This window comes from Lynx rufus, unplaced genomic scaffold, assembly GCF_022079265.1.
Source record: "Lynx rufus isolate CCGP_SWC_20201006 ecotype Redwood Valley unplaced genomic scaffold, mLynRuf1.p SCAF_13, whole genome shotgun sequence".
In the NCBI taxonomy this organism is placed as follows: domain Eukaryota; kingdom Metazoa; phylum Chordata; class Mammalia; order Carnivora; family Felidae; genus Lynx; species Lynx rufus.
The window spans coordinates 32,021,678-32,045,961 of NW_025814827.1; the positions used below are offsets into that span (position 1 = coordinate 32,021,678).

At 43.2% G+C, this 24,284-nt stretch overlaps 1 protein-coding gene across 2 annotated transcripts in view; it reads right to left on the bottom strand.

The window, feature by feature from the left end:
* Positions 1 to 24,284, bottom strand: part of STARD9 (StAR related lipid transfer domain containing 9) — a 122,762-nt gene that overhangs the window by 28,901 nt on the left and 69,577 nt on the right. Inside the window, exons 10-21 of one of the 2 annotated variants that reach the window (XM_047075224.1) lie at positions 17,999 to 18,066; positions 16,727 to 16,824; positions 16,106 to 16,315; positions 15,826 to 15,923; positions 14,595 to 14,672; positions 14,087 to 14,158; positions 11,581 to 11,760; positions 7,662 to 7,713; positions 7,204 to 7,341; positions 6,428 to 6,510; positions 6,191 to 6,294; positions 186 to 373 (exon numbers count right to left, since the gene is read on the bottom strand). In XM_047075224.1, coding sequence (XP_046931180.1) covers positions 186 to 373; positions 6,191 to 6,294; positions 6,428 to 6,510; positions 7,204 to 7,341; positions 7,662 to 7,713; positions 11,581 to 11,760; positions 14,087 to 14,158; positions 14,595 to 14,672; positions 15,826 to 15,923; positions 16,106 to 16,315; positions 16,727 to 16,824; positions 17,999 to 18,066 — 1,369 coding nt within the window. Of the gene's footprint in view, positions 1 to 185; positions 374 to 6,190; positions 6,295 to 6,427; positions 6,511 to 7,203; positions 7,342 to 7,661; positions 7,714 to 11,580; positions 11,761 to 14,086; positions 14,159 to 14,594; positions 14,673 to 15,825; positions 15,924 to 16,105; positions 16,316 to 16,726; positions 16,825 to 17,998; positions 18,067 to 24,284 lie in introns of those variants that run through there. The other variant, XM_047075225.1, reaches the window with a different exon arrangement.

Sequence of the window (24,284 nt, forward strand, 5' to 3'; positions counted from 1 at the left end):
TTCCTTATTCTTGCTTCCAGCCCCTCATAAGAGCCCCTGGTTTCTAAAAGAGGGGAGAGAACACCTAATACCAAAGATTCCATCAAATCATAAAGGCAACAAAGGAGAGAATACAGAAGGATGCGGAAGCATGAAAATGAAGAGATGAGAAGGTGAAGCAAACACAGTGAGCAGTGGGCACCTACTGTCTTTAATTTGCCGGCTGAGGTGTGCCTGGTCCAACTCCAGTTCCTGTCTGGCTCTAATCTGTCCTGCTAGGATCCGCTGCCTCAAATCCCCCACGTAGTGCTGGTGCTGAATCGGGGCCCTGTGGGGCACCTCTCCAGCCCCCAGTGGCTGGCGGTCCTGGTCGCTCTGCTCTTCCAGCACTTTCCTATCACAGAGGGGCCGGAGTTACCCAAGGGAAATGCAAGCCCAGTTCAGGGCAAACCAGTGGTAGTCTAAGCTTTTCTGAGAGAGCCATGAATTCAACAGGGCAGAGAGGGCTTTGAACTTTTAGCAACTTGAGACACACACTGTCCCAGGCACGCTGTCACAGGCAGCTCATGATGTCACAGTGAAGGAGGGAAGAATGGTCCTCAGACTAGCATATCCTTAGACTGTGAGTCTACCAGAAACACAAGTTCATTCTAGTTAAGGAAAATAACCAGGAAAGTAAAGCAGCTTTAAAAAACAAAAGCATTTTAGCTAAATCAAGGAGCTTTGGCCTTTAAAAAAGAATAAAAGGTATCTGCTCAAAATGTGCTGGAAACAGAGTAGAGGCAGAAGCTCCAACAACCACTGTGGGAATAGAAACTCCCCTACATGTTCATCATGCATCTCTGTTTTCTGAAACAGAAACACTCTGTGACATGGGAGTAGGAAGAAGGTAGTCAATCTAGAGGAAAGAGATTTATATGCACTGAGACCCAGAGGAGGGCTGGTCTCCACTCAAGGGCTATTCTCAGTGAATGAGCCCAAGAATAGGGCTCACGAGTTTCAGGTTGTACCATAACTTTGGAGATATACACTGAAGTATTTACTGGTGAAATTGGGATTTGTTCAAATCCAGTGTGGGGGACAGTCGGGGAAAGTGGAAAGGGAGTGGGGATATAAACGAAACAAGATTAGCCATGACTTGATCACTAGTAGTGTATTTGGAATTATCCATAATACAAAGTTTAAAAAGAATTCTGGATTGCAGTCATGCTTTATTCTGCCTTCAAGTACCTGTGTGGCCGTGGATGAGTCACAGCCTTCCTCAGAAGACTGACAGCTTCTACCTGCATGGCTTTTCCCAGGGTCACACATGGCCTCCTATGCAAGGACCTCACATGCTGTTTCTGCAGGGTCTCCCCATGTCCGTCATTCAGGTTCATTCATTCCTTCCTTCCTTCCTTTGTCTCTCTTTTCCTCCCTCCCTCCTGCCTGCCTTCCTTCCTTCTTAATGTTTATTTTTGAGAGGGAGAGTGCATGTGTGAGTCAGGGAGGGGCAGAGAGACAGGGAGACAGAGAATTTGGAAGCAGACACCGTGCTGTCAGCGCAAAGTCCAACATGGGACTCAAACCCACTAACTGTGAGATGGTGATGTGAGCCAAAGTTGGACACTCAACCGGCTGAGCCACCAGGCACCCCTCTGTCGTTCAGATTTCTAAAAGAGCCACTGCATGGGCATTCCAGGGTGGTGGCCCTAGGGAGTAGGGAGTGACTAGAAAGGCTTGGGAGCTGCCACAGGCTAACAAAAGAGCCCGCATCTGCTCTCCCTTAGCCAGTCCTTAGCACTCATTCCAGTCCAAGGATGCCCTGACTCTCAAGGCCCATTTACTGACTTGACATTAGACAGTCGGAGCAGTGCTCTAGGCAGAGGTGGGGGGTGGGGGGGGAGGGGTTCACCCAGCTTAAATTTACTACTTTGTAGAGAAGAATGAAATCACAGAGGGTATATCAAAGCAGAGGTCCATAAATTATAGCCTGTGAACCAAATGTGGTCTGTTGCCTATCTTTGTGAATAGTGTTATTGGAACACTCATTCGTTTATGAGTGTTTATATCTAGGCTGCTTGTGCAGCTGCAGCAGAGACCGTATGGCCCACAAACCCTAAAATACTATCTGGTAAAAATAACAACAAAACACAAACCAACTATCTAGTTCTTTACTAGTTTGCTGCCTTTTGTCTTAGAAGAAATTAAGACTTCTTTTTTTTTTTTTTTTCAACGTTTATTTTTTATTTTTGGGACAGAGAGAGACAGCATGAACGGGGGAGGGGCAGAGAGAGAGGGAGACACAGCATCGGAAACAGGCTCCAGGCTCCGAGCCATCAGCCCAGAGCCCGACGCGGGGCTCGAACTCACGGACCGCGAGATCGTGACCTGGCTGAAGTCGGACGCTTAACCGACTGCGCCACCCAGGCGCCCCAAGAAATTAAGACTTCTTAATGCAGCCTTAAGAGGAGAGTGAAGGATGGATGGCGGGGGGGGGGGGGGTACGAAGTGACACGATGGCAATCTCCTCCCTGGGAAGGAGTCTGGGAGGGGACTCAATCTACAATGGGCCCAAGAAGTGGGACAGGCCCAGATACTTGAGTGCGTGTGTCCTGGGGGAGACTGGCTCTGACTATGGGCAAAAGGCCAAATACACACAGTGGAATATACAGGAAAGAGGAAAGGCACTCTGTTCATATGTGAGGCAAAAGGCTAAGGACAGCAGTTAGAACAGAAAACCAGTTAACACCACACAAAGAGAAAAGGTGCTAATGGGAAACAGATTATACATATGTTTGTATGCATGCTAGATTACCGCTCCAAAATTTGTCTGACCACAGACATGGCTGAATTACAAGAACGAGCCATAAGAGGGTCTTGGACAGGGGCGCCTGGGTGGCGCAGTCGGTTAAGCGTCCGACGATGGCTCAGAGCCTGGAGCCTGTTTCCGATTCTGTGTCTCCCTCTCTCTCTGCCCCTCCCCCGTCCATGCTCTGTCTCTCTCTGTCCCAAAAATAAATAAACATTGAAAAAAAAAATTAAAAAAAAAAAAAAAAAAAAAAAGAGGGTCTTGGACAAACTCAGCTAAAGTCCAGACCATCAGACGCAAGGAGCAGGGGAGGTACCTTTATTCTTAATCCCCAGAGAGTATTCAGCTTCCTTCTCTGCCTGTCTCACAACCCTCAGATTCACAATTTGCTTCTCCACAGAAGAGGGTTCCCTCTACCCTTCCCCTAGGGAAGCAGCAGCTAGCCAGTTAGCTTCTGCTGACCCAATGCAGCTTCCTTCATGCACCAACAAGACCTGCATAGGGAAGCTGTCTGAGATGATCACTATAGACCCAGCACATTCACCTGAGATGGCCACACGCCATCAGAATAAAAATGGCTCCTCTGCTAAGCATATCAGTCAAGTTCCCAGAAAGCAGGTTGGGGGTGGGGGAGTGGGGGAAGCAACCTTATGTTACACATCCGGGCTTATTACTACTGCCAAGTCTTCAGTTATCTGCCAGCCAAGGACCTCTGCCTCTGTCAGATGACTGCCCTTCATCTTAGGTGGCTCCAGCATCTCCCCACTGCTGCCTGGTCACCTGCCTGCCAGGACTCCATCACACCCTCCCCCGCCCTCTCTCCCAGCTGCTTGGAGGCCTGACAGCTTCTGCAGCAGAATGCAGCAGCGGGTACTCACTAAGGCAACAGTGGCAGTGGCAGCAGCGACAGGGTCTCCCAGGCTCTAAGCACTTAAGGTTAAGCCCCCAAAATTCCAAAGAGGAAAATGCAAAAAAAGAAAACAGTTTTCAAAGACAAACTCCTCTCTGGTCCAGGTCACTGCTGCAAGGGATAAAAAGAGACAGGTTGACCAATCCCCTCTGGCTCTGGAGTCAGCTCCACCTTTGCAGGCTCCCTGTGAGTGCTCCCCGAGCGAGAAAAATGAGAGAAGAAAATTCTAGGACAAGGGGAGGCTCTGGAGCTAAGCCCACCAGAGCAGAGGAGACTCTTATGGAGACACAGCCACACACACAGTCTGGGAGCCCAGCTCACGACATACAGTGTTCTCTCTCACGGGTTCTCTCCCTGGTCCCTCTGCCCAATCACAGGCTTGAGGCCCATACCACCCCACTTCCACCAGGGGCTGGCACACAGATGCTGACTATGGTAGCTGCGTAGGACCAGCCCAGCCCACGGACTCCTGGAGCTGGTGCTAAAGACTGGAGGCAGCAAGTGGGAGAGGCCTTGATTCTTCAATCCCTCTCTGTCCTCTCCAAATGAAAGGGTGCATTCTTGATGTTACTGAAAGGTCACACCAGTGCCCCTGGGGCTAGAAAGCCCGAGAAGACCTTTAAAAGGCAGGAGAGGGGGCAGCTGGGTGGCTCAGTCAGTTAAGCGTCCGACTTCGGCTCAGGTCATGATCTCATGGTTCACGGGTTCGGGCCCTGCGTCGGGCTCTGTGCTGACAGCTTGGAGCCTGGAGCCTACTTCAGATTCTGTGTCTCCCCCTCTCTCTACCCTTCCCCTGCTCGCGCTCTGTGTCTGTCTCTCAATAATAAATAAAAGTTAAAAAAAAAAAAAAAAAGGCAGGAGAAGACCAGTGTTCTCTAGGATGGATGGGTCAGCTGAGATGAGGTGGGAGGACAGGAAAACAAAAGGGAGATTATGTACCTGGGCAGCTTGGCACAAGGGCCTTCAGCAGCGGGGCTGGGAGTGCCAGGCAGAAGGCAGAGTTCTCCACGTGCACTTGCTCTTTCAAACCCTATCATGAGGACCTCCCAGAGACAGATGGTAGTATCCTTACTTAGAGGTGAGGGACTAGGCTCAGAGACTCAGTAACTTGCTTAAGGCCACAAAGCTTTTACTTCATAATCCCAGGATGTCAAGGAGCTTTACCCAACTCCAAGATAACTCTTCAACCTCACAGCTCATTAAGTTGCAGAGCTGTTCTCTATAAATCTCTGAACTCTGGGAAAGACAGATCTCTAATGCGTCTTCCCACAGTAGAAATCTTACCTAAGACAAGACCTCCTCTCATGACTGTACTCTCATGAAACAAGAGCTCCAGCAGCTCCTTACTCCACCTTGGCCTTGATATGTTCCAGCTGTGTCACCTCTCCCACCTTCCCCATCACCCCACAGAGCCCCCGGTCACGCAACACTGGAGTCCTCCTGCCTGAGACTCTGGTGCCTCGTCCTTCCATCCTCAGTAGCCCACATGTGAGGACTTGCCTGCTATTCATGCATCGCAGCACTCTGCCCCTACATCCAACACCCCTCACCACCAATGTCAGAACAAGACTTTTCATCAGCTGCCAGCAAATGTTCCTGGCCTAAGAAAAGAGCAGCTAGATTCCCTGGAAGGAACCAGGGGAAACAGCCATCATAATCTCCCAGGAACCCTGGCCTCAGTGCTGGGCAGCCTCCCAACACCAGTGGTCTCACAGGCAGTGGGTGTCCTGCTGACATTTTCTACAGAACATCCCCAAGTAAGAGGCTACTTTGGCTTACAGGACCAGAAGGATACCACTGTTCACAGTATCAAACCTACGAGACATGTAGATCTGGGAAGGGGATTCTGTGGAGAAACAGATGAAGAAGGACTGTGAAGAAGAAAAGTAATGGCCACCAATCACATATAAAACTTTGATTCCATGTTTTCACGATCACAATGCAGGCGAAGTGGGTATGAGAGGGCAGAACTCCAAGATATTTTCATATTGTTCTGAGAGTTCCTGACCCTCTTATGTGTAGTTCTGGACCCTTTGGTATTGAGAAAAGAAAGGATTCTCAGTCACAGACTATCTTTAAAAACTCAGAGGAAGCCACAGTCCTGAAAGTTGACACACCTTGTGACCTCACACACAGGCCAGCCAGAATTTAAAGGGGCACATGGGGAGGTAAGTTCAGAAGCAGTCTCAAAGTTATGTACAAACATGTCATGTTCAAATCTTGCTGACAGAAGAAACTGGCGACAGGAAACATCAGATTATATATACTCCTTTCAGTGATGAAGGAAGTTGTAATAACAAACAGGAAATGAATGAGGGCTAAGACTGCTTCCCTGCCAACTAGAAGCTAAGCAGCTAGTTCAGTAACATTCCATCACTTGCACAAGTTGGTTGAGACCAGGCCTCATTCAGAGCTTGGCTATTATACTCACTTCCTCCCTGCTCCATGTTGTAATAGACTAAGAAGTAAGAACAGTAGGTTTCATAGCAAAATGAGCACAAGTTTCTCACCTCTCCTTCCAAAGCAAAGGGCAGAGACCCAACCGGGAGGCAGTGACATCTCCGTCCAAATCCAACCATTCCAAAGAGCCATTGCCACCGACAACCTCTCTGACCTGGGAACGAGGAATGAGCGCGGTAAGGTTGCTATCACCACCCCCACCCCAAGAGAACCAGATAAAGCTCAAACTTGTCCCTTTGAAAGGAGCAGAGCGGCTGGCAGTCACCTTGAAAACACAGCACACTAACCTGCCTTCTCTGCCGCAGGACAGCGGCCTCTGCTGGGTGGTTGAATCGGAACTTCTGTGCTTTCCCCAGCGTTATGACTGCTCCTGTGGCAGAGACAGGGGAGAATGAACCAACAGCTCACGTTCTCCGTATGTATTATGTGCAGGGTGCCCTTCTGAGAGACAAAGTCCTGCCCCCAACAAGCTTATAACTTAGGTGAGTCAGTAAGATATGTATTCATTGGATATCCCACAGCATATGTACTGAACTAACAAAATGAACAGGAGGAGTTCTGCTATTCTGAGGGAAAGCAAAATGAGTTCCTCGTGGACTAGTTAAGGAATGCTTCATGGAAGAGGGGGAATGTAAGCTCAGCGTCAAAGGAAAGATGGAATTTGAACAGATTAATAATAGTAGTAATAGTGATAATGAGTATTTACTAGGTGACAAGAATACTGTTAAGAACATTACACAAATTAACTCATTCAGTCTTCACAACAATTCTCTTATTGCCATTTTACAGATGAGAAAATTGATGTCCAGAGACTTTCCCAAGGACACAGAGCTAGCAAACACAGGTAGAGATTTCAGAGAGTCATTCTCCACCTTGGGACCTGGAATTGGGGGCTTGGGAAGAGGATGGTATTAGGAAATCTTCAGGTCTTCAGATCTCTGGGTGCACAGGATGAGTATCCCATGTTTAAAGCCTGCTTCACTGAGTTCTATGGGTTTGGCCCATGAGAAGGAAGCTAGTTCATCACTTATCCCGGTATAAACAGGGCTATAAACAGTCTTACCTTGGGTCAGACGACAGGAGGCAGTGACCTCCCGGCCATTGACTGTGCAGCGGGCCCCCTGGGCAGGCCGCAGAATGACTACCCCACAGGCACTCGTGATAGTGCAGTGGTCTCTCTCAATCCACTGCCCCTGCAGAACTACACAAGAGATGGGGGTCACGTGGGTGGGGAAACAACCCAGGGAAACACCCTTTCTGCGAGATCAGAATCCACATCTAGAAGATCTTACATTATGACAAGAGAGGAAGAGCCACCCAGATCTGGATTCTCCCATGGTGTGGATCTCCTCTTATCATGTCCCTGACACACAACAACCACCACAATGTAGCAACAAAAGAGTAATAGCCCCTTGATCCTCAAGGATTCCTTCCTCTCAGAGCATCATCAGGTTCCTCTAAAGAGACCAGTCAGGCATGAGTATCCACCACGGTGTCAGACCCAGATGCTCTATCACTTACCAATGTCCTGTTCCTGATCTGAGTCAATCCTTCCTATTTTTGTTGTCCCCTCCTAAAAGGAAAAACAAAGCCCTTTAAATGAGAATAAAAAAGGGACACAGCCTGCCCCCAAAGCAGAACCCACCTGGTGGAGTGTTATCACTGTCTTCCCATGCCCACCCCGGCCTTTCCCACACACTTCTCAACTTTGGTCCAGGTTGTTCTGACTGCTCTGCCCACCCACAGCAGCCCAGGAAGCTCCTGAGAAGGCAGGGGCAAAAAATACAGAAAAAAGCAGCACCAGCTCTTTGCAAAGTCAACTAGTGCTGACAAACTCCTTTCTGTCCCATGGCCTGATGTTAGGGAACAGTCATGGCTGTCGGTCAGATATTCTTCAGTCCGAGGAAGAGGGAGCAAAGGCAGAGCTCTTCTCTAGGGACTAAGGTTGGTGTGGTCCAAGTTTGGTCCATTTAGTCTCCAAGAGACACGTATTTTACGAAGCTGTATGGATCACAAGATTTTTAACTTCTTGGTCCACAAATGAAGTTTGAGAGATACCAGATTTTAAGAAGGGTAAAGCACAAATGGGAGAAAAGCATGTCTAGAATCAAAAAGCACTAGAAGAGAGTGCAAGGAGGGGAAAAAGGAGTTAGCATAAACAAATTACTGGGTTAGTAGAAAACAGGGCCTTTTGGCCCTTGGATTATAGCAATTCTTTTAAGAACACATAGCTCTGTTTGTAGAAGGCAGCACTATGACAACAAGGATGCTGAGTTTAGATACATATTTATCAGGTATTGAATAACCATCCACTATGTCCCAGGCATTGCAGTGAGTGCTTTACAGACCTCTCTTATTTAATCCTTGAGCAACCTAAAATATACTCATTATCCCCCTTTCATATATAAGGAATCTGAAGCTGATGGGGAAAGTTGCTCAGGGAGCCTATACACTAAATAGGAGAGCCACGGCTGGGGCATCTGGGTGATTCAATCGGTTAAACGTCTGAGTTGGTTAAATGTTAAAGGTCATGATCTTGTGGTCTGACTTTTGAGCCCTGCGTCAGGCTCTGTGCTGACAGATCAGAGCCTGGAGCCTGCTTCGGGTTCTGCATCTCCCTCTTTCTCTCCCCCTCCCCCAACTTGTGCTTGCTCTCTTTCTGTCTTTCTCTCTCTCAAAAATAAATAAACATTAAAAATATTTTAAGAGGCACCTGGGTGGCTCAGTTGGTTAAGCATGTCTGACTCCTGGTTTTGGCTCACGTTATGATCTCACGGTTTCATGAGTTCAAGCCCCACATCAGGCTCCAAGCAGACTGTGCAGAGCCTGCTTGGGATTCTCTGTCTCGCTCTCTTTCTGCCCCTCCTCCATTTGTACTGTTTCTCTCTCAAAATAAATAAACTTTAAAAAAATTTATTAGAAAAAAAAATTTAAATAGGAGAGCCATGGCTAGAATTGAGGTCTCTCTGGGCCTGAGCCCATGCTTGTCCAGCCTCACCATACCACCTTCCTCGTAACTGGAAGTGACCAGAGAGTTTCCCACCTGTTTTCACTGTCAGCAGCCAGAAGGGGGATGTCCCTGCAGCTCCCCAAAAATAGCTGGTGAGAAGGCAGCTTCCTAGAAGCAATGAATGAGACTCTGGCCTCACTGTGCTTCCCACCACCCCCAGACAGCCAGAGCCCAGCCTTTCCTGCTCAGCCACACAAACAAATGGATGCTGGCCTCCACAAATACCATCAAACAAAATCGAGGAAAAGGGGTCAGGACCCCTTAGGTTCAGGGTCAGTCCTGATGATGAAATGCATTCCTCACAGTATATCACAACTTCTACATCTACAGGGAAGAAACTACCAAGAAAAACACAAAGGCATCTCATTTAACAAGGACTGAGATGATAGCTGTGCTTGCTGCCCCCTCTGTTTCTTTATGCAGGGAGAGTGAACAGCATGAGGATGAAGTCCAGGATACCAGTAACCTGTGCTCCACCCACCCTTCCCTCTGTCCATCCAAGGTACTTCCCAAGGTGACCCAAGGGAAAAGAGCTTCCAGAGCAACGCTAGGGATTTGTGACAGGTCTATAACCAAGTTAGGAAAGCAAACAAAAATACAGAGATTCTTGAGTGATTACTGCTATACCATTACCCAAAATAGGATCTAAACCAACAAAAAGGGAAAAAATGCAGAAATGCCAGGATTAGAACTAGACTAAAACCTCACCCCCCAGGTTCAGTGGGAATGCATCTAGGAGGGGGCACCACCCTCAGTGTGCACAGACCCCACACTGAAAACCAGCGCTCCCAACATTCAGATGAGGCCTGTGCTCACCTCTCCTCTCTGATTCAATCTGAGTCATGTCCTTTAACCCTCTGCTGCCACACTTAGCTCTACCACATGACGTCTAGCTTCACCTGCTCACTCCACATCTACTCAATACATCAGCTCATTTCTATTCAAATATTAACCATTTTAATCCACTGGTCTCTTCCTGACCTCCAACCTCTCCCTATGGTTCTAATAGAAGGATTGATAGACAGCCTTTGGTATTCAGATCTGTTATTTAGATAACAGCTTCTGCCTGAGGCATTTTCACAGAGCTAATTTATACTCTGTGTGTCGGAAAATAAGCTACTTTAACTTTCTGAGAGGCTCAGTCTCTGACAACTTCCCTGAGGGCTTATCCTAAGAACACAGACTTTCTAAACAGGATGAGCTTTGCTAACATTTCGCTACCATATACACTGCAGTGTTAGGAGCCTGATTTCTCCAGGGATGAGAGCAGTGTTACATACCCCTCATAAACCCTGTTCCTTTCAAATGGCAGCTGGGCACAATTAGGAGAATGAACACTGGATTTTCAGTGAGCGTAGGGATTTTGGCCACATACAGTGTGTTCTGTCATCCACAGGGAATGTCCTTTTATAGGAGGACAAATACTTTTGATGAGGACAGGGTATGAATGACTACCATTGGGCACTACATCTCAAAATGCTTCATTTAGAAATGAGGACCTGCTTCCATGTGACAAAGAACCAGGTGATCCAGATGCTTCTTGGAAGGCAGGAGTTTGTTCCACTGTTCCAGATGGCTGCATGTTGTGCCCTGCCCTGCCCCACCCTGCTGGCCCACCAGCGCTCTGGGGTCTTCCTCACACTTTTTTTTTCTTTTTTTTTTTTTTTTTTTAATCTACTTAGCGCATGCTGGGGAGGGACAGAGAGAGAGGGATAGAGAGAATCCCAAGCAGGTTCTGCACTGTCAGTGCAGAGCCCGTTGTGGAGCTTGAACCCACAAACCGCAAGATCATGACCCGAGGTGAAATCCAGAGTGGCATGCTCAACAAACCGAGCCACCCAGGTGCCACATCCCTCATGCTTTCTTTAAGCCATCTATATCTACTTTCATTTGCCTCTCTTCTTTCCCTGGCAAACCTAGTAATGAGAAGCAGGAGGTTGAGGAGTGGGGAGATATGAGAAGGAAACTGTTTCAGATCTTGAGTCCCTCTTTAGCCTCTGAAAGCTGTCTGTGAGCAGCTTGTATGTGCAGAGCTCAGGAGTGCTAACCGCTTTTCAAGGTTAGGATTTTACCTCCATGCCTGCACCTCCGTGCTTCAGGAAGCCAGAAAAGGAATACAAGCAGCATCATTCTTACTTTAAAATGATGAAATTAAATCACAGAGAACAAAAGTAAGTTATATAAGAGCAATAGTAGCAGCCAGAGAAAAACAAGTAATTGTTCTGATTCCCAGTTTTCTGCTCTAATCATGCAAAAGCAAACAAATCAATCACCCTTGGCTGGCTGGCCCATTTTCCAGAGGGCAAACCTGAACACAGCTCTGTGGCATCTGACTCAATTCGTAGATGCATGGCTACTGCATTTGGCTTCTCCCTCCTTGACTCTGGAGCCAGTGGCTCAGGGAAGGAGGCAATGCACCAGCCTGCTCACCTTGAGGTGATACAGCACAACTCCTGTGCTGAGTACATCATCCTCCAAGGCCATCAGGTGTGGCAGACTGGAGTCAATGACCACTCCAGCCCGCCTCCTGTTGATGTCCACTCTGTAATGCTCCAGGAGGGCCTTCCACTCATTCCACTTCCGGGTCCAGTCTTTAGTCAGCTGGTCTATCTGCAGAGAGACAGGAGGCAGTTTTAGACGCCCAGCGGTCCACGGAGCAGACATAAGGTCAGAAGTCATCCTGCTCGGATTCCTCATGGCATTCCTTCCTCACCTTCTTCACTGTTACTATTCAAAGCTCCACATAGGCCCTTGCACCTCCTATGTGAGCTGTTTCCAAAATTTCTTCAATAAGCAAGAGTAACTTTTATAAACTCCCTCAGTAAAGGGTATTCTTAAAGTTTTCTTCAACAAACATGTATTGTTTTTATAACTTGAAAAAATGCCATAAATGTTATTTTGTTTTATTATTTGAGATGTTATTCATACATGTATGTTTACAACTCCCCTTTCCCCATCCTTCTTCTATGTGATCCATACTGGGAATCCTTTTATGACCTAACACTTCTTTCTCAAGGTGTAGAACCTCAAATCCTAATATAAGCTTGTATCAGGCTCAAAGATACACAAAGCATCAAGATGAATCTCCTCAGGTAGAAAGAAGACTATAAGAAACTGGTCTAAAAGAACATGTAATAACAACAATAAAATACGAAGGGCTTACTATATATCAGGAACAGAGTTTAAATATATATAATATAGCAAATTACAGGCCTTAAGCTAAGGCCATTTGGGGAACGTGAGTGAACAATGTTGAGTATAAGGTGCTTTTTTTTCTTCTTTTGGTGGAAATTAATGTCCAGGCAGAAAAGTTATCCTGGGAATGGAAGAACTGAGGAAGCCCAGGAAAAGGACCTGGATTCAGCTAAGTACTTTTCATAAACAGAGAACGTGAGAAAAAACAAAGTATGCCAAGTTTAGGCACAAGTGCTTTATGTACCCTAGAAATGTCATTTTTAACATTATAATCATTGAGTTGAAGTCTGCAAAGAGTGAAACTACCAGGTACTGCGAAGAGCTGGGTTGGATTAGGACCCAGCAGAGGTGAGCAGCAGTGCATTGTGGCTTACAGTTTAGCCAGCCTGGCTCAGGTAACTGGAAGTACCCCTTCTGGCTGGCTTTCATCACCTACCCCTACAAAGCCTAAGGTAAGAAGGCCAGCAAGTGGCAGATTCGAGTCCAGGTCTGCCAGAATGTATAACGGAGTGATTTTGACTCTGTCCTTCATCTCTTATATACACAGGGGTGGTATTTTCTGAACCAAAAATCAGAACATATATTTAAACACAGAATTTTTGAGAGATATCTGGATGCGTGATGTAGTCCTAAAGTTTAGTCTGGGTAACAAAATATTGACATAGCCAGGATACTTTATAATGGATAAGGATGAGGCGACAGAATACCAGGAATTGGGACATTTGGTTGTGGTATCTAAATCGAACCTGTCACCAAACAATGCCTGCCATTTCTTCCTCACAAATGTCTCCAGGAATCACCATGTAACCTAACCTCCCCACATGTCTTGTCCTCACGTTCACAGGGTCACAAAATCAGTCTCCTTCCTGGTTGGTCTGCTTCCAGTCTTCCCTCTCTTCAATTAGTCCTACATACAACTGTCATATTAAATGTCACCAATAGACTCCATTATTATGTCACCCAACCTGGTTCAAGAAGCCATGATTAATCCTGTGTATGTCAAATTCAAACCTCCTAAACTGGCCCTAACATTACCTCCACTACTGTCTTCCATGAGCACCTATTCTCGCCAGCTCAGTCTTCCTCACACTCTGTGCTTCCACGTGGCCTCCCACACCAGTTCATTCTTTTGGTTCCATGGCTTTTCTTATGTTATCCCACCCTCACCCAAAATGTCATACCCCTTTCTCCCTATCTAACACAATCCACTGATCTTTCAAGGTCTAGTTCAACTTCTCTAGCTTCCAGCGTTGTGATGCCTGCACTGAAAATTCCAAGCCATACTGATTTCTTCCTTCCCTAAGCTCTTTTCATATAACTCATATAGTTCATTTCATTTAACCATTCTCTAAGTGTGTTTCCAACTAGACTGCAAGCCACTTGAGGGAAGGAACTTCTTTGTATCTCTGGAAGCATCATGCTGAGCACCTATTTGGTACTCAACGAATACATATCAGTTAGTTGATTTTTTGACTGGAAAATATTTTTTTTTCTAGGCTACTGTCCCTATCCAAAGGAAGTTATCATGAACCCCTAAGAGAACAAAACAAAGAAAGCCAGTCACCAGCCCCTAAGGCAAACACACTCCCCACTCAAGGCTCAATGGAGACAACTGTCTCTAAACTAGATAGAACCTCTCCGTCCTGAAGAGGGAGCAGTCTTGACTGAGGAATAATGGAAGGAGATGAGACCCACTACCAGGGTGATATAAACCATAAATGAGTCCACCCAACAAACCCACCTTCAATTCATTTTGGAGAACCAGCTCCTTCAGATTCTCATCCTTATCCTCATTCAATGAACTGAAGTTTCTCTGCACAAAGAGAAAGATGTGCTTCATGGGTCTCACCCTTACTCTTATGAAGGAAAAGAAGGGCAGATTAAAAAAAAAAAACGACCTTATCATTAAAATCAGAAACAAATCAGAAGCTTAAATATTGGGGATCAATTTGGTACAAAGAAGGAAAATTCAAAGAAATTCTTCTGGAGGGGCCCATTCTCTTAATCCTCCTACACACAGAATAACAGCCATTCAGGCAATTGCCCTTTGGACAGCAAAGATGATATATTGATGATGCCCACCCCATCCGAAACTACTCAGGTAATCAGAGTAATCTAAGTCCTGTCTTTGTTCCTGACTCTGTTCTACAAGTGTCACTTAAGTGAAAGCACAAAATGCAGCAGAGCTCAGCTTCCATGCAGAAGAAAAGCAGGTTTTGTGTACAGAAAAGTTCCGATTGCCTGAATACCAGTTCGAAGCTCAACAGCATGGCTTTTAGTCTTCTGATCTCCTCCCTGAGTTCTCGGATCAGTTTTATATTGGCATCCTGAAACATAAAAAACTTGGTCACCACTGATTGATATCAGGCCTCAACCAGCTTTAAAATAAAACAGAGAATTAGTTCGGAAAAAGTGGTTTACTCCTTTGGAGTAACTTCTGAGGCAGTCTTCTCAAAGTATGATCCCAGAACCCTATCAACTTTACCTAAAAACTTGTTAGAAATGCAAATTCTGCCCCCCACCAACACCTACCGAATCAGAAACTCTTGAGGGCCACAGCCCAGTTGTGGTTTAACCAACCCTCAAGGAGTTAATTCTGATAAAGTATGAGAATCAGTGTCCTTGAGCAGGAGGTTGACAGGTAACCCAAAAAGCAGCACAAATAGGTGGTAGATGTTGGCCTTCCTATAGTGTGACTGAATTTAGTACCTACTTAATTACATTGCCTTTTAAAACAGTTCATAAATGGGCTATAAAGGTCTAGCCACCAGTTTATGATTCCTGCCCTGAAACTTTTCACTGAAACTGCAAAGATAAGGAATTTTTCATTATTAATCAACTTTCAAAACTATTAAATTCCTTACAGGCCCCTTTTAGCCCGAAACAGAGAAATCACTGCAGTTTGCATAGAAAAGAAAGAAAACAGGGGTGCCTGGGTGGCTCGGTCTGTCAAGCGTCCAACTCCTGGTTTTAGCTCAGGTTATGAAACCTTGTGGTTTCATGGGGACAGTCCCCTTGTCAGGCTCCACAATGATAGTACAGAGCCTGCTTGGGATTCTCTGTCTCCCTCTCTATCTGTCCCTCCACCACTCACACTGTCTCTGTCTCTCTCAAAATAAATAAACTTAAAAAAAAAAAAGAAAAAGAAAAGATATAAAACAGAAGCATACATCAACATAAACTCAAAATAAAAGCAATAAACACAGAAACTTTTAAATGATTTCCCTTAAGGTGGCAGTGGTACACCAGGGATGGCCTCAGAGAAGTATCTAAAATAAACTATTCAAAAAGGCAACCGAAATGGAGTCAGTAAAGATATGGGAGAAGGGTATGACTCTGAAACAAAGAATTTCACTCTTTCTTTATTTGGAGAAGAAGGTCAGGCAAGTTGAGGTGACTGTAAGGAGAAAGAAATCAGTGAGAGAATAAAAGAACTTAATGTAAACAATACCAAACCAGGACTTCAAATAAAGGTCTCACCTCATTTACCCGAGGCTTGTTGACGATGTGTTTGGCATTAGATGCATATCTCAGTGTGCTCATGGTCTCACTGTAGCTAGTATGTGCAGGAGACACAGCTGAGGTAGAAGGAGAAAGTTAAAAACGATGCCAAGCCCTTCCGACCTAGCCTGTAACCACTTGCCTTACTGCTATCATCCATGCTGTATTATGAGACCCTTAATGAAGCAGGTGGTCATGGCCCCTTCTCTGAGGCAGAGTACCAGTCCCAACACAGAACCAGCTCCAGCATCCCACTCACTGGCAACCATGATAGTTTTGGAGTTGCCGCCAAGGCTGTCCTTCAGCAGCCAGGTCAACACGGAGTCCCGGTATGGGATATAAGACTGCCTCCGAGAGGGCCCCCCTCCACTGCTCGTCCCAGAAGGAGAGCTAGGGATCCCACTGTCACCACCATCACTGGCTGCACTGTTGAGGCTCTGGCAGCTGCTGAATGCTTGAGAATTCTGGGCTTTAAAGACAAAAAAATAATAAAAGTGGAGGGAAAAAGGAATCATGAAACACACGCAGTAAAACAATGGTTGGAGAACACAAATTTAAGTATCACACTTCCTAATCCCTCTCTGCATATGATAGGATGCTACAAGTTTGAACCCTGAATTAGACTTTGGACTCATGACATGGAGTATCTGAGTCACATGATATTTCAGTCTCCTCTCTTTTTGAAACGAGAGGGATGGGAGGATGACCATAGTGTTCTCAATCACAGACAAGTATCAATTTTTACGATATTCACCCAGAAGCTAAGTTTATAAAAAAAGAACCTTGTAAATGTCTATGCCAGCTTGACAAGATGAAAATATAGGAGTTATTTTCCAAAGTCTCCCTCCCACTCTGATGATCCAGTCTATCAGCAAAATACCTAAAGTGGAGATGACAATTCCCAGAGTCACAAGAGACTTGTTGATATTGGCTCCTTCAGTAATCCGGTCCTTACAGTAACTGGGATCTGCTCTTTCACTAAATAATCAATGAAAAGAAGAAGAAAAACAAACAGGAAGACACTGTCCTTATAATACTGCTGAAAGACACTATCCATTATGTTGTACATTATGTAAGAAGCCCACATGATAAATTCTTTTTAGAATTCAGTGCCCGAAAAAGTATTACCATCTTGTAACCAACTGGCATTCTTCCACTTCTCAGGCAATAGAAATCAAATAATTCATTACATTTTTATTTTGGCTGCCAGAGCACTTTCAGCTAACTAATGCTCATTTACAGTAATGATATTAGCATAGATTTTTCATATACTCACATCTGCCCAATCTTTGTTTTAATTTCACCCATTAATGGCTTTATGGTATCTGGGTCGTTATCTGTCAATTGTTTTAAATTTCTTTTTTAAGTCAATGGGAAATATTGAAGATTCATACTTCCAGGTGCCTGATATAGTTTCTTTCAGAGAGCATTTCATTTTTTTCTCCCAAAATGCCAGAGTTGCAGCTGACAGAGACAACACTTCATTTTTAAGGGAATGATGTACCATAGTAATAAATTAACAGTTTTAAAATAAGAAAATTTGCTTTATCTCATCTCACACTTTTGTGTGTGACCACAGAAGAAAGAAGACTTTCTTCTCTCTGAATATACATGTGACTACAATCCATGCTTTCTTCTAATACTGAGAAGGTCGTATCTTCTCCTCTATTCTATGGTATTTTTATAAGCTTGCTTTCTTTTTTTTTCCAGTAATGATAGGCTGCATGAAACCAATATTAAGTCAAAGAAAAAAAGTGTACTAAACTGGTTACTTCCACTTAGAGCAGTGGTTTTTCATCTTGACTATACACTAGAATCACCTGGGCAGCTTCAAAAACTACTGACTTCTGCATTGCCTCTGGTCCCACTAATAATGCTATTTATTTGATCAGAGGTGAAACCCAGGCACTGAGAATTTTTAAAGGCCCCAGGTGATGTTAATAAGCAGCTAAGATTTAGAACCCCTGACATCGGAGATTTTGCAGCCCCTAGAAAACTATAATTTCTTAACATGGCATTCAACAATTTGTTTCTTTTGTAATTTTCTCAGGATGACTGATATGTGGAAAAGGCGGAACAAGTTTATTCCCTGTAAAATGGGCAAGAACAAGGTCAAGGGATTAATTCCCCTTGGCTCTGAAATCCTAATTACCTGCCTGCTAGGTCCACAAGGTTGATCTTGCTAGCAATTTCAGAGGGGAGGTTGTTCTCCAGGATTGCCTAAGGGAGAAAGCACATTTAAAGCTTGTCATTTGGAAAAGTGTAGTATTTCCCCCTTAGACACCCTCCCTGAACAAGGTGATATTCTGGATTTTTAGCCAAATCACTCAAAAAATCTGTATATCAATGTGCTCTGAACCAGATGAGCTCTCAAAGTTTGATAAGTCAATCAGTAAGCTCTGGGTCCTTACTTCATTGAAAATAGAGCAGGACAAAAATTAAAAAAAAAAAAAAAAAAAGGAGGGGGGTGCCTGGGTGGCTCAGTCAGTTGAATGTCCGACTTCAGCTCAGGTCATGATCTTGTGGTTCATGGGTTTGAACCCCCTGTTGGGCTCTGTGCTGACAGCTCAGAGCCTGGAGCCTGCTTCGGATTCTGTGTCTCCCTCTCTCTATGCCCTTCCCCTATGTTGTGTGTGTGTCTCTCAAAAATAAATAAACATTGGGGCGCCTGGGTAGCTCAGTCGGTTAAGCGTCCGACTTCGGCTCGGGTCATGATCTCACGGTCCGTGAGTTCGAGCCCCGTGTTGGACTCTGTGCTGACAGCTCAGAGCCTGGATCCTGTTTCGGATTCTGTGTCTCCCTCTCTCTCTGACCCTCCCCTGTTCATGCTCTGTCTCTGTCTCAAAAATAAATAAACGTTAAAATAAATAAATAAACATTAAAAATTTTTTTTAAAAAAAGAAAATAGAGCAGGACTTCCACAGTGGGCAAATCCCCATGAGGTCCTCTGAGCACAATTTTCAGAAGTACCAGAAATTTTATTACAGTTTAGCAGGCAAATGCTTGACTCCCCTCCTGGGGACTGACTCTCATCAGAAGAGGTCCACAGCAGGTGTAGGGCCCCCAAATGGAGTCACAGCATGTTCACTTAATAGGGCAAGCACTCTACCTATGTTCTCAATTCAGGAGCATCCAGCTCTCAAGAAAAAACCTATTTTTCCTTTAAAAAAAAAAAATTAGGTGTAGGGTTTTGTTGTTTTATTTTAATGTTGTGCATTGATCACCAAAATCCAGGAGGGTTTTTTTTGGGTGGGGGGTGTTTTTCATTTTAGAGAGAGAGAGGGCGAGCACGTGTGAGCAGGGGAGAGGGGGAGGGAGAGAATCTTAAGTAGGCTTCACCTCAGCATAGAGCCCGACACAGGGCTTGATCCCACAATACTGGGATCATAACCTGAGTGGAAATCAAGAGTCAGACACTCAAACAGCTGAGTCACCCAGGTGCCCCAAAATCCAGTTTTAAAACATTTCCAATAACTCCCCAAGTTCCCCCAAGTCAGAACACAATCAACCTCCATTCCCAACCCTTTCCCCAGGCAACCACTCACCAATTTTCTACATATAAATTTGTCTTCTCAGGGGCGCCCGGGAGGCTCAGTCCGTTAACTGTCCAACTTCGGCTCAGGTCATGATCACGTGGTTCATGGATCTGAGCCCCTCCTAGGGCTCTGTGCTGACAGCTCAGAGCCTGGAGCCTGCTTCAGATTTTGTGTCTCCCTTTCTCTCTCCCCCTCCCCTGCTCACGCTCTCAAAAATAAACATTAAAAATTTTTAAATTTGTCTTTTCAGTATATTTCATACAAATGGAATTATACAATGTCTGGCTTCTTTCACTGTGCATAACTATTTTGAGATTCATCCGTGTTGAGGTATGTATCAAGAGTTCATTCCTTTTTGGGGCGCCTGGGTGGCGCAGTCGGTTAAGTGTCCGACTTCAGCCAGGTCACGATCTCGCGGTCCGGGAGTTCGAGCCCCGCGTCAGGCCCTGGGCTGATGGCTCAGAGCCTGGAGCCTGTTTCCGATTCTGTGTCTCCCTCTCTCTCTGCCCCTCCCCCGTTCATGCTCTGTCTCTCTCTGTCCCAAAATAAATAAACATTGAAAGAGTTCATTCCTTTTTATTGCTGAGTAATATTCCATTGTATGAATATATCAGGTTCAACTTATCCCTTCTTCACCTCTTGAGTGACATTTGGATCATGTCCACCTTTGAGCAATTACAAATAAAGCTGCTATGAATATTTGAGTCCAAGTCTTTGTACAAACGTACATTTTCTTTTCTCTTGGGAAAAACAGCTATGCATGGAATGGCTGGATCATACGGTAGATATATGTTTAAATTCTTTTCCAAAGTTGTACCATTTTATATTCTAACTGGTAATATAGTGGACAAGAACTTCAGCTCCTACATAGCAGGTCATGATTTAGTACAATCACTCTTTTAAATTTAGGTATTTTAGGGATGCCTGGGTGACTCAGTCAGTTAAGCGTCCAACTTCGGCTCAGATCATGATCTCACAGTTCATGAGTTCAAGCCCCACATTGGGCTCTGTGGAGACTGGAGCCTGCTTCAGATTCTGTGTCTCCCCGTCTCTCTGCCCCTCCCCAGCTCGCACTCTGTCTCTATCTCTCTCAAATATAAAAAAACATTTAAAAATAAATAAATTTAGGTATTTTAAAAGGTGGATAGTGGTATCTCATTTGATTTTAACTTTCACTCCCTTAATGATTAATGATGTCTGCATCTTTTCAAGGGCTTGATAACCATCTATATATTTTCTTTAATGAAGTGCTGGCTTAAAATTTTTGCCCACTGTTGTAAGTTGTTTCCTTATTACACTGAGTTTAGATAGTTCTATATATATTATGGATACAAGTCCTTTATCAGGTATGTTTTACAGATATATTTTTCCTATCTGTGGCTTTTTAAAAATTCTCTTAATAATGTCTTTCAAAGAAAAGTTTTAAATTTTGACAAATTGCAAATTTCAATTTGTTCTTTTGTTCAATTTATCGAAAAACCCTTTGCCTAATCCAGTATCACGAAGGTTCTCCCAAGTTATCTTCAAATTTAATAGTTTCAGGCTTTACATTTATATCTATGGTCTAGTTAGAGTTAATTTCTGGATAAAGTGCAAGGTATGGATTACAGTTGTTTTCTTCTGGTTTTGGTGTGGGTTTTGTTTTGTTTTTTTTGGTTTTGTAGGGTTTTTTTTTTTTTTTAACATATGGCTATCCAATTGTCCTACCACCATTTGTTGAAAAGATTATACATTCTCCACTGAATTGTCTTTGCCAAGTTTGTGAAAAGGCAGTTGCCTGTACATAGATTTATTTTGGACTCCCTTCTATTCCATGGATCTATTTGTCTATCTTACTGTTAATGCCACACTGTCTTAGCCTTTTATTTTTACCTTAAAAATATTTTTGTTAGGGTAAGTTCCAAACATATAGGACAGTAGAAAAACAGTATAATGAGTTCTCAGGTACCTGTCAACGTATGGCCAGGCTCACTTTGCTTATATCCCCACTATTTCACCACCCACATTATTGTGAAGTCAATTCATCACTACAATTTCAACTGTAAATATTACAGTATGCATCTCTAAAAAACCCTTTAAAAACACAACCACAATACCATCGGTATACCTAGAACATTATCAACAATTCCTCAGAGCATCAAATATCTAGTCATTGTTCAAATTTCCTATTCAATTTTTTTTGTTTCTTTGAATCAGAATCCAACTAAAGTCCTACATATTATGATTAGTTGATGTATCATTTTTGTAAGGTAGAGAACATTAAATGTGAATGTGCCATAATTTGTTTTTCCAGTTTTATTGAGATATAATTGATATACATTGCATAAGTTTAAGATGTATAACATAATGATTTGATATATGTATATATTGCAAAATGATTACCACAATAAGTTTTGACATCCATTACTTCACACGATTATAATTTTTTTGTCCTTGTGATGTGAATTTTTAAGATCTCTTAGCAACTTTCAAATAATAATCTATCATTGTTAACTCTAGTCATAAAGTTGTACTTTACATCCCCAGAACTTATTTATCTTATAACTGCATACTTTAGCTTTATTCAATATATGGTTTATCCTGGAGAATGGTCTAGGTGCACTTGAAAATGTATTCTAGGGGCGCCTAGCTGGCTTAGTCGGTGGAGCATCTGACTCTTGATCCCAGGGTTGGGAGTTTAAGCCCCACTTGGGCGTGGAGCCTACTTTAAAAGAAAGAAAGAAAATGTATTCTGTAGATGTTAAGTGTTAAATGTCAGGTCACATTGGTTGATAATGTTGATCAAATCTTCTATATCCTTGCCGATTTCTGCCAAGTTGTTCTACCAATTACTGAAAGTGGATTACTGAAATCTCCAACTACTGTAACTGAACTGTCTATTTCTCCTATTTCTTCTTATATCTTAGAGCTCTACTATTGGAAGCACATACATGTATAATTGTTATAACTTTTTTTTTTTTAACATTTACTTATTTTTGAGAGGCAGAGAGAAACAGAGCACAAGTGGGGGAGGGGCAGAGAGAGAATGAGACACAGAATCCAAAGCAGGCTCCAGGCTCCACAGAGCCCAATGCAGGGCTCCAACTCACAAACCATGAGTTCATGACCTGAGCCAAAGTCGGACCCTTAGCCAACTGAGCCACCCAGGCGCCCCTAATTGTTACATCTTTTTGGTGTACAGACCTTTTATCATTATGAAATGTCCCTTTCTGTCTATAGTATTTGTCTTAAAATTTATTTTTTGCCTGACATTAACATAGTACTGTAAGTCTCTATGGTCACTATTTGCATGGTGTATATTTTTCTATCCCTTTACTTTCAACATACTTGTATCTTTGGATCTAAGGGCTGTTTCTTGTAGACAGCATACCTATAGTTGAGTTCTGTTTTTATCCAATCTGACAATTTGTACTCTCATCCAATCACACTTAATGGAATTATTGATGTGTTCAAAACTATTCCTACTCTATTTATTTTCCAAATGTCTCATATATTTTTTACACCTCCGTTCTCTCTTCATTGCCTTTTCTGTGTTAAATAATTATTTTTAGTATGCCATTTTAATTTCTGATTTTTAAAAAAAAATTTTTTTTAACGTTTATTTATTTTTGAGACAGAGAAAGACAGAGCATGAACAGGGGAGGGTCAGAGAGAGAGGGAGACACAGAATCCGAAACAGGCTCCAGGCTCTGAGCTGTCAGCACAGAGCCCAACGCGGGGCTCGAACTCACGGACCGTGAGATCATGACCTGAGCTGAAGTCGGACGCTTAACCGACCAAGCCACCCAGGAGCTCCAAATTTCTGATTTTTGAATTACATTTTTTGGCTACTTTCTTAGTGATTGCTCTACAGATTACAACATGCATCACAACTTATCACAATCAACTTCAAAACAATACTAACTTAATTCCTATAAATATAGAAACTTTGCTTGAATAGATCTCCTTTTCCTTCCTACTCCTTTGTCCTATTAGTGTCAATATGTATGACAATGTATGTAATGTATAGTGATTATAATACAGCATTATAATTATCGTTTTTACAATCTTATTTTTAATAACATTAGGAGAAAAAATAAATATATTTATGTAGCTTTTTATATTAACCCACATATTTTCTATTCTCAGCACTTTTCGTTTCTTCTTGTAGACTTAGGTTACTGATATTACTTTCTTTCAGCATGAAACATTTCATTTGGTTTTCTTATAAGGTAGGTTTGCTAGCAATAAATTCTGGGTTTTTTTTTTCTTTTCTTTTTTATCTAGGAATGTTCTTATTTCATCTTAATTTTGGGAAGTTAGTTTTGCTGCATAGAGAATTCTTGGTTGACAGTTTTATTTCCTTTCAGTACTCTGTTTTCTGGAGTCCAATATTTCTGGTGAGAAGTTGTCCATTAATCATGTAATTGTTCTCTTATATATCCTGAGTCATTTTTCTCTAGCTGCATTCAAGATTTGCTTTTTGTCTTTCAATAATTTGACTAAGATGTGTCTAGGTATGAATCTTTTTATATTTATTTTACTCAGAGATTTCAAAATACTTCTATCTGTACATTAATGATTTTCAACAAATATTGGAATTTTTGGCCACTATTTTTCAAATTTTTCTTATGCTTATTTTCTTGTGTCTTTCTGGGATGTCCATTACACTTATGTTAACACATTTGCTGTGGTCCAACAGGTCTGTGAGGCTCTGTACTTTTCTCTTTAATCTTTTTACTCTCTTTTCTTCAAAATGTTTGATTTCTACTTGTCTGTATGCAAGTTCAGTAATTCTTCTGCCATCTCATATCTACTTGAGTCCCACCAGTAAATTTTTTTGTTTCAGTTATTATACAGCTCAATTCTGGGACTCCCATTTTATACAACAATTTCTAGGATTTTATTGAAATTTTCTAGAGT